The following is a 9160-nucleotide window of genomic DNA, read 5'->3' on the forward strand; positions in this document are numbered from 1 at the left end:
ATTTCCTCAGTTTTCCCACCTGCCAGTGCAACACTGTCTGTGGTCCTCAAGGAGTTACAGTAAGTTGAATTGATGACATAAATGAACTATCGTACGATATTATAATTTTTCAAACTTCACCTGAATAATGTCAATAAGGATAAGAATAAGCAGGGCTTCATTGGTCTGATTGGCTGTATGTGGCTCCACCAACTTTTCAAAATGCTAACCCCAGTCGCCCATTGACTGACTGTACCAAGTTTGGGGTCTCTGGCTTTTAAAGAAACCAGCCAGCAAGTTGATTTCCTCAGTTTTCCCACCTGTCAGTGCAACACTGTCTGTGGTCCTCAAGGAGTTAAGTTGAATTGATGACATAAATGAACTTTCGCACGATATTCTAATTTTTCAAACTTCACCTGAATAATGCCATAAGGATAAGAATAAGAAGGGCTTCATTGGTCTGATTAGCTGTATGTGGCTCCACCAACTTTTCAAAATGCTAACCCCAGTCACCCAGTGACTGACTGTAACAAGTTTGGGGTCTCTGGTTTTTAAAGACAACTATAACGAGAGGTACATGGAGGCTGCCATATGTATTTCCTTTTAAGCAATACCAGTTTCCTGGCTCGCCTGCTGATCCTCTGCCTCTAATGCTTTTGGTTATGGACCCTGAACAAGGATATGCAGATCAGGTGTTTCTGACATTATTGTCGGATCTGAAAAGAGCAGCCACATGCTTGTTTCTGGTGTTATTCAAAGGCAGCCAAATAGATCAGCAGCCACTAATGCAGTTAAATATTATTATTATTATTTGATTTATATAGTGCCAACATATTATGCAGCGCTGTACAATAAATAGGATTACAGACAATGATAACGGATGACAGAACAATACAGGTAATAGACAATGGGCTTGATTCACAAAGCCGTGCAAACTGTTTAGCACGGGTGTGCTAAACAGTTAGCACGTGAAGTGCCCTTGGCGTACTTTTGCGTGCGCAAAGTGCTGCGATTTGCGCGATCGCGGACTTTTGCGCACGCAATTTTTCACGATTTGCGCGCATCACGGCAAATTGCGCACGCAAAAGTCCGCGATCGCGCAAATCGCAGCACTTTGCGTGCGCAAAAGTACGCGAACGGCACTTCACGTGCTAACTGTTTAGCACACCCGTGCTAAACAGTTTGCACGGCTTTGTGAATCAAGCCCAATAGATACAACAATACAGGTAATAGCAATAAGATACACAACACAATGCAGTCAGTAGTACAATGCCAGATCATAAACCGGAGTGGTAGTGGTAAAAATTACCAGTTCCAAATTCTGGGTAAAGTGCACACAGTCAAGTATGATACACAAGGGGAGAGGGCCCTGCCAAAGGCTTACAATCTCGAGGGAGGGGTTGGTGACACGAAAGGAGGGGGTGCAACAAGAAGTTATTGGCAGAAAGGATTAGGGCAGTGTTGAGTTCATGTAGGCCTCCTTGAAGAAGTGAGTTTTGAGTGCTTTTTTGAAGGTGTTGAAGGTAAGAGCAAGCCTGATGTGCAGTGGGAGAGAGTTCCACAGGATGGGGGCAGCTCTACTGAAGTCCTGCAGTCGTGCATGGGAGTGCGAGATGCGTGGGGTGGTTAAGAGGAGGTTGTTGAAGGAGTGAAGTGGATGGCCAGGTGTATATCTACTGACCAGGTCAGAGATGTAGGTTGGGCAGGACTTGTGTATGGATTTGTTTGCCAAACATAGGATCTTGAAGCTTATTTTGAAGTGAATTGGAAGCCAATGAAGGGATTTGCGTAGGGGAGTCGTGGAGACAGAGCAGTGGGAGGAGTAGATGAGTCTGGCTGCTGCATTCATGATGGATTGTAGGGGGGCGATGTGGTTTTGAGGAAGGCCTGACAAGAGGGAGTTGCAGTAGTCCAGGCGGGAGATGATGAGGGCATGGACAAGGAGTTTGGCAGTGTCTGGGGTCAGGAAAGGCCGGATCTTGGAGATGTTGCGTAAGTGGAAATAGCAGGCCCTAGCTACGGTTTTGATGTGGGAGGTGAAGGAGAGGGCTGAGTCCAGGGTGACACCCGGGCAGCTGGCTTGAGTGGTTGGACGAATGATTGTGCTATTGACAGTGACGTAGAGGTCAGTGGGGGGTGAAGCAGCACGGGGCGGGAAGATTAGGAGTTCAGTCTTATCCAGGTTTAATTTTAGGAACCTGGCAGACATCCAGGATGAAATAGTCGAGAGGCCAGAGGATACCTTCTCCATGGTGGTGGTGGAGAAGTCAGTGGTATGGAGATAAATCTGGGTGTCATCTGCATATAGGTGATAGTTGAAACCCAGAAAGGAGATGAGTTTTCCGGTGGAGGCGGTGTAAATGGAGAACAGCAGGGGACCAAGAACAGAGCCTTGGGGGACCCCAACTGAGAGTGGGATGGAGGTTGAGGAGGAACCATTGAAGGAGGTCTTGAAGGAGTGATTTGAGAGGTAGGAGGAGAACCAGGGGCGTAGCAATAGGGGGTGCAGAGGTAGCGACCGCATCGGGGCCCTTGGGCCAGAGGGGCCCCGAAGGGCCCTCCCTCAACTACAGTATTAGCTCTCTATTGGTCCTGTGCTCATAATAATCACTTCTATAGATACTTTGAATAGTGGTAATCATTAACAAGCTGTTCCCCATCCCCTTCTTGCACCTCTGACACTGTAGTTGCTATTGGCAGGTTTTAGTGTGCCACATCAATTGTTATGTATAGAGTGCTTGGGGGGGCCCCATTGTAAAACTTGCATCGGGGCCCACAGCTCCTTAGCTACGCCACTGAGGAGAACCATGCTAGGGCAAGATCTTGGATACCCACAGATTGCAGGGACTGGAGAAGCAGGGAGTGATCAACAGTGTTGAATGCTGATGAGAGGTCTAGGAGGAGAAGGATAGTGTATTTTCCTTTGGCCTTGGCAAGCGTGGGGTCATTGACGACCTTGGTGAGTGAGCTGGCCGAAATTCTGATTGTAGGGGGTCAAACAGGGAGTTGGAGTTAAGGTAATGGGTCATGCATTGGTGGACTAGACGCTCCAGGAGTTTATGGATGGAAGTGAGGGGTCTAGTGAGGCTTTTTTAAGTAGGGGAAGTACAGTGGCCTGTTTGAAGTCAGAGGGGAAGGTGCCCGTGGAGAGGGAGAGGTTAAACAGAGAGGTGAGGACAGGAGCCAGAATAGGGAAGTGAGGACAGAGGCAGTTGGATGGCACAGAGTCTAGGGGGCTGGAGGTGTCAGGAGAAGTGGCTAGGAGACAGCTGACTTCATCCTCTGTGATAGGAGTAAAAGCAGTGAGTGGTGGGTGGGGTGGGGGATAGGTATTGGTGGAGTGGAGGCATGAGATTTCCCGTCGGATGCTGGCTATTTTGTTGGTAAAGTGGGTGGACAGATCAGTGGCTGAGAGGGCGGAGGTGGGGTTAAGGAGGGAGTTGAAGGTGGCGAAGAGGCGCAGAGGGTTGAAGGCTTGGAATCCGATCAGGGCAGCAAAGTATTTTTGTTTGCATCAGTTAATGCAGAGTAGAACAGCTGCAGGTTGGCCTTGTACTCAAGCAGTCGGAGTTGAGGCGGGATTTCCTCCATATGCGTTCACAGGCGCGTGTCTGTTTTTGGAGGTTGCGAGTGTGTGCATTGTGCCAGGGCTGGGGGTTGATGGGATGGCTGGGGTGGAATGTGGGGGGTGCAGCAATGTCTAGGGCTGCTGAAAGGGCCTGGTTGTATTGGGCCACAGCTTGGTTTGGGCAAGTAAAGTTTTGGAGGGTGGATGTGAGGGAGTGGAGGGGGTTGGCTAGTGCAGTTGGGTCTAGGTTACGCAGATCTCTCTGCCAATGACCTAAGGGTGGTGGAGGGTGGGGGGAGCATGATGGGGAGATCGAGAAAGTGAGGTGATGGTCGGAGAGGGGGAAGGGTGTGATGTCCAGGTTGGGGAGGGTGGCGGATTTTGAGAGAATCAGGTCGAGAGTGTGGCCAGCGCGGTGGGTGGGGGAATTGGTGTGTTGGGAGAAGCCAAGGAAAGTAGTGAGGGAGAGCAGTTGAGAGGCTTCAGGAGAGTAAAGACTGTCTATGGGGATGTTGAGGTCCCCAAGTAAGATGGTGGGGAGGTCAGAGGAGAGGATGTGTGGGAGCCAAGAGGCCAGGTTGTCCAGGAATTGTTTAGTGGAGGTGGATGGGGGCGGCAAAGGACTGCGATGACTGCCGGATGGGGATGGTAGAGGCGGATAACATATGTCTCAAAGGAGGTAAATATATCAGCAGGGCTGACAGGCAACTGGTATTTTTAAAAAGGATATAAATATGGCAGCCTCCATATCACTCTCATTATAGTTGTCCTTTAAAACTGCTAGAATTACCACTTTTTACATTTTCTCATTGAAGTCGATAGGGAAAATCTAATTGGTTATTTGTGGCTCCTCTCATTTTTTTTAGTCCCCAAAATGTGACAGATTGTTTCAGGTTGACCCTATGACTTAGTGACCCAAGTTTGGTGAGTTTAAATTCAAAGTTGTACAAGTGGCCAAAGTTTTTAAACTTGCCAATGAAAGGATTAAAAATATAGGGAAAAAATGGAGTCTGTGGGGGGCTGCCGCAGGGCCATGGAGGCTGGGATCGCTTAACAAAGCAATAGCATTCTACACAGCTATGGTCTGACGAAGTGTGCAAAATTTCACAATTGTACTCATGTGAAAGTAGTAGCATATAAAAAATAGCTAAATTTTCATTGGCTTTGCCCTCTTTTGGGTCCCGAGTTTGGGGAGTGTAGCTTCAAAACTGTAAAAGCGTCAAGCGGCAGTGATTCGAAAAGGGGTCTTCAGCAGTCCACCGCAGGGGTGCGGAGAGTGGGATCGCTTATTAAAGCACAAGCAACTTATTTTGCTATAGATTGAAGAAGAATGGAAAGTTTTGTGCTTGTATCACTAAATGTTAGAGGAGTAGCATATGGAAAATGGGGGGCTGAGAAGAATAATAACCCGGCAGAATAATAATATCAGCTGAAATTATTGAAGAACATTATATGAAGCCAACCTAATTATATGGGTCTCTTTTTCTTCAGAGCTCACAAACAGTTTAAATTTTACTTAAAAGGAGACAGGACCAGAGCTGTTATAGTCATGGGCGGCGCCAGGGGGTGCTTTGGGGTGCTGAAGCACCACCTAAAATTCTCCAAGCACCCCCAGCTGCTCGCCGCCTCGCTCTCTCTCCCTTCTGTATTGCTACAAGAAAATGGCCGACGATGTCCACAAATGCGGACATCGGTGGACATTTTCTTGTAGCACTACAGAGGGAGAGGAGGCGGGGAGATGCCTGACGTAGGAGAGGAGATGGTGGGTGGGGACAGGCACAGAGGTAGCAGCCACCAGCTCACAAGGATGCACGAGCGGCGGGCGTGGGAGGAGCTGGGGGAGTGGGCTGGGGCAGCATACTACCTACGCTGGGGCAGCATACTACCTACTCTGGGGCAGCATACTACCTACGCTGGGGCAGCATACTACCTACACTGGGGCAGCATACTACCTACCCTGGGGCAGCCATACTACCCACACACTGGGGCAGCATTCTACCTATGCTGGGGCAGTATACTACCTACCCTGGGGCAGCATACTACCTACGTTGAGTCAGCATACTACCTAACCTACCCTGGGGCAGCATACTACCTATGCTGGGGCAGCTATACTACCTATGCTGGGGCAGCTGTGCTACCTACCCTGGAACTACATACACTGGGACAGCTGTACTACCTACACTGGGGCAGCTGTACTACCTACGCTGGGGCAGCTGTACTACCTATGCTGGGGCAGCTGTACTACCTACACTGGGGCAGCTATACTACCTACACTTGGACTACCTACACTAGGGCAGCTGTACTACCTACACTGGGACTACCTACACTGGGGCAGCTGTACTACCTACACTGGGACTACCTACACTGGGGCAGCTGTACTAACTACACTGGGGCAGCTGTACCACCTAAGCTGGGACAGCTGTACTACCTACACTGGGGCAGCTATACTACCTACGCTGGGGCAGCTATACTACCTACGCTGGGGCAGCTGTACTACCTACACTGGGGCAACCTACACTGGGGCAGCTGTACTACCAATGCTGGGGCAGTTGTACTACCTATGCTGGGGCAGCTGTACTACTACCTACACTAGGACTACCTACACTGGGGTAGCTGGACTACCTACACTGGGACTACCTACGCTGGGGCAACTGTACTACCCATGCTGAGGCAGCTATATTACCTACACTGGGGCAGCTATACTATTTATACTGGGGAACTATACTACCTATACTGGGGCAACTTTATTACCTATACACGCTTACTTTCCAGTGAATAGACACGCCCCTTTTGACCACACCCCTGGTTTGACCACGACCCCTGAATTTTTCGGCCAAAGCTACCCCTAGAGAAGATCTAGCACCTGCATAGCACCCCCTAAAAAATTTCCTGGAGCCACCACTGGTTATAGTCATCTGAATAATTAATTAAATGATAATAATTCCAGCTTGCATGCAAATGCAGCCTGGAATTGGGCTACTCAGACATGAATTTTATTGGCCCAACCCCAGTTCCAAGCTGCATACAATTTAAATGAAAGCTAACATTATTAGCATCTCATTGACCATCTCTAGTCATCTGTACAATAACTGCTAGAAGGCACTGTGGCCAGAGATGTACACAATGGCCCTAAGCTATAGCCAACTTTGTTACTTTTTCTGTTTATTTTTACAGGTTGAGAAATGAAGGACTACAGGTAGCAAAATGCTTCTAACAATGACTGGAGAGCTTCTGAGTACTACAATGTCATCTTCCAGCTCTGCGCATCCCGTCAGCTCTCTTACCCTGGAGCAGAAGGCGGCTTTCGTGTTGGTGTTCCTGCTCTTCATCTTCTTGGGCCTTCTGATTATTCGATGTTTTAGGATCCTTCTTGATCCTTACCGGAGCATGCCCTCTTCAACATGGACAGACTACATGGAAAAAGACACCTTCGATTACCGCTGGGCCTGACTTTGGGACCTTTTTATCCCCATTGTGGGATGCAGATATTGTAACTCAAAATTCACTGGTGGCCTTCAGGAGGATTCAACTGGGGAACAAGTTAGGGGGAGGGTTGGTATTTTGTATCCTTGAAGCCTACTTGTGCGTGATGTTTACAGCTTTGTATCTGATGCTATTCTCCAATCAAGGTAACATAAATATAACATTAGTTTTACCAATACAAATATTAAAATAGAAAGGCAAAGCCTCACAATCGCACACTTGTACAAGCCTAACCCAGGGCTTTGTGGGCTGAGCCTTTTTCTGTAACGAATTATCTTGTGTATGTGGGTCTTGTAGATGTGCATTGAAAGACCAAACACTGGGAAGCAGTTTGATTCTTCAATACAAAAAATCTGTTCTGTTCTGTGCTTCACGTTAGAATTATATAGTACTTTATAGAATCCAAAAAATACCTCAGTCTTAATTAAAAAAAAAAAAATAAAAAAAAAAAAATAGTGTTAAAGTAAGGAACACTATAAAGTTTTGACAAAAAGTTCAGAAAACAGATAAATGGCCAAAAAGTTGCCTTGATTAAAAACAGTTATGTACTTTACAAAGGTTGAAAAAGATTTTATCAGAACACCATAGGATATAAGATTTCCTATTGAAATCAATTAACCAAAAGATCCACAATTGCTAGTTTTGACATTTTTTTATGTTTCTGAAGCGTTGAGCTCTGTTAACATTGAATATTCTTGTATACTGTTGGTAGTTTTGAGCACATAAGTGAAGTGTATTGCCTAACCAAAAATACTTCATGTTAATACCATTAGAACAATGTAAAAAGGGCCCAGGTGGCATTTTTAAATCATGGCTGGTATATTCCAAAGGAGACACCTTTGTAGGTTCTGCAACTGAACAAACAAATGTGTCTTTTATAAAAAGCACAGGTTGTAGATAAAAACTTGTCTCATTTTAAAAAGCTGGATTTTATCCATAGATGTTTTTAAGTTTTTATGTAGCAAGGAAGAGCACATATCTACAGATGTTGTACTGTCTGTGGTAAATGTTATCTAGAAGGCTGAAGAGGACCAGTTCATCACTGCCAGCACTGATGGAGGTGCGTCTTGAAAACAAAGAAAGGACAAAATCTCTAGTCACCATGGAAACTGTACAGCAAAGTTTTGAAAATTATTTTGCTAAAGTCTGTGAGCGAGACTTGGGAGTGAGTGGTATAGGCACAGTATGTGTCACCACAGTTATGGATTATTTTAGGAAGTAGAGTATCAATGTTAGTTTTGTTTGTGTGTACAGAACTCATGGAGAAGCTTGTAATCAGTTTGATGAAGCAAATCAGAACCTTACAATTATATTTTAAATAATAATCACAAATGATCATTTGTGTAACAATTTGCAATAATTTATTTCTGTGTCAATCACTGAAACAATACAGGACTGCCCCCTCTAATAAATTTATAAAACAGACCCCTTTCCAATCACAAGACACAGATACAGTATGGGAAATTAAGCTCCATATATCAACCAATGTGATTGTATGACAACTGCAATCGGACTGTCACCCAGTTCACCGAGTCTCTTTACCAAGGCCTTGGGTTTAACGTTTCTTTAAGAACATAGGAAGGAATTGCTTATGCTTTTCCGCAGTTCAATTTTTGCAAATCTTTATATGGTGTGCAAAAGTATTTCCATGTGATTTTACAACAGATCGATTGTACAGTTAGTAGTGTGGGGCATATTCATCGTGAGCCCATATCATGAGCAGCATCACATGTGGTATGGTTATATGCACAAACGCTATGCTGCAAGATATGTGTGTCAAAGTCTTTTCAAGTAACTCACCTTCGTGTCCCGGATGCAATAAGGGAAGTACAGGCTGTGTCACTAACCCTACCTAAATTCCATCCATGGGTCTGCTCTGTTCATAAAGAAATGTTGCAAAATTAGGCAAAAGATAATGCTTGTACAACATCTATCTAGATAGAAGTGAAGCGGGTTGGTGCTGTAGGTTTGATACAGCCAACCAGAGTGAAGGAGGTGTGGCAAGGGTTGGGGGCCAATGGCAATCCACGGCAATGGAACAGTGAGAGACGGAGCAGCGGACGTAAGCATGTGGCGGCCAGAGGGCTGCGTCTAGAGGCCAATAGAGTTGGTGAATGCAAGTTAAATATC

At 46.1% G+C, this 9160-nt stretch overlaps 1 protein-coding gene across 1 annotated transcript in view; it reads left to right on the forward strand.

Moving 5' to 3' along the window:
- Positions 1 to 7444, forward strand: part of LOC137531760 (cortexin-3-like) — a 171724-nt gene extending 164280 nt beyond the window's left edge. The window contains exon 2 of the mRNA XM_068251724.1: positions 6722 to 7444. Coding sequence (XP_068107825.1) covers positions 6752 to 6997 — 246 coding nt within the window. The 5' untranslated portion in view covers positions 6722 to 6751 and the 3' untranslated portion in view covers positions 6998 to 7444. The remainder of the gene's footprint in view (positions 1 to 6721) is intronic.
- Positions 7445 to 9160: the final 1716 nt, after the last annotated feature.

This window comes from Hyperolius riggenbachi, chromosome 9 (genome assembly GCF_040937935.1).
Source record: "Hyperolius riggenbachi isolate aHypRig1 chromosome 9, aHypRig1.pri, whole genome shotgun sequence".
In the NCBI taxonomy this organism is placed as follows: domain Eukaryota; kingdom Metazoa; phylum Chordata; class Amphibia; order Anura; family Hyperoliidae; genus Hyperolius; species Hyperolius riggenbachi.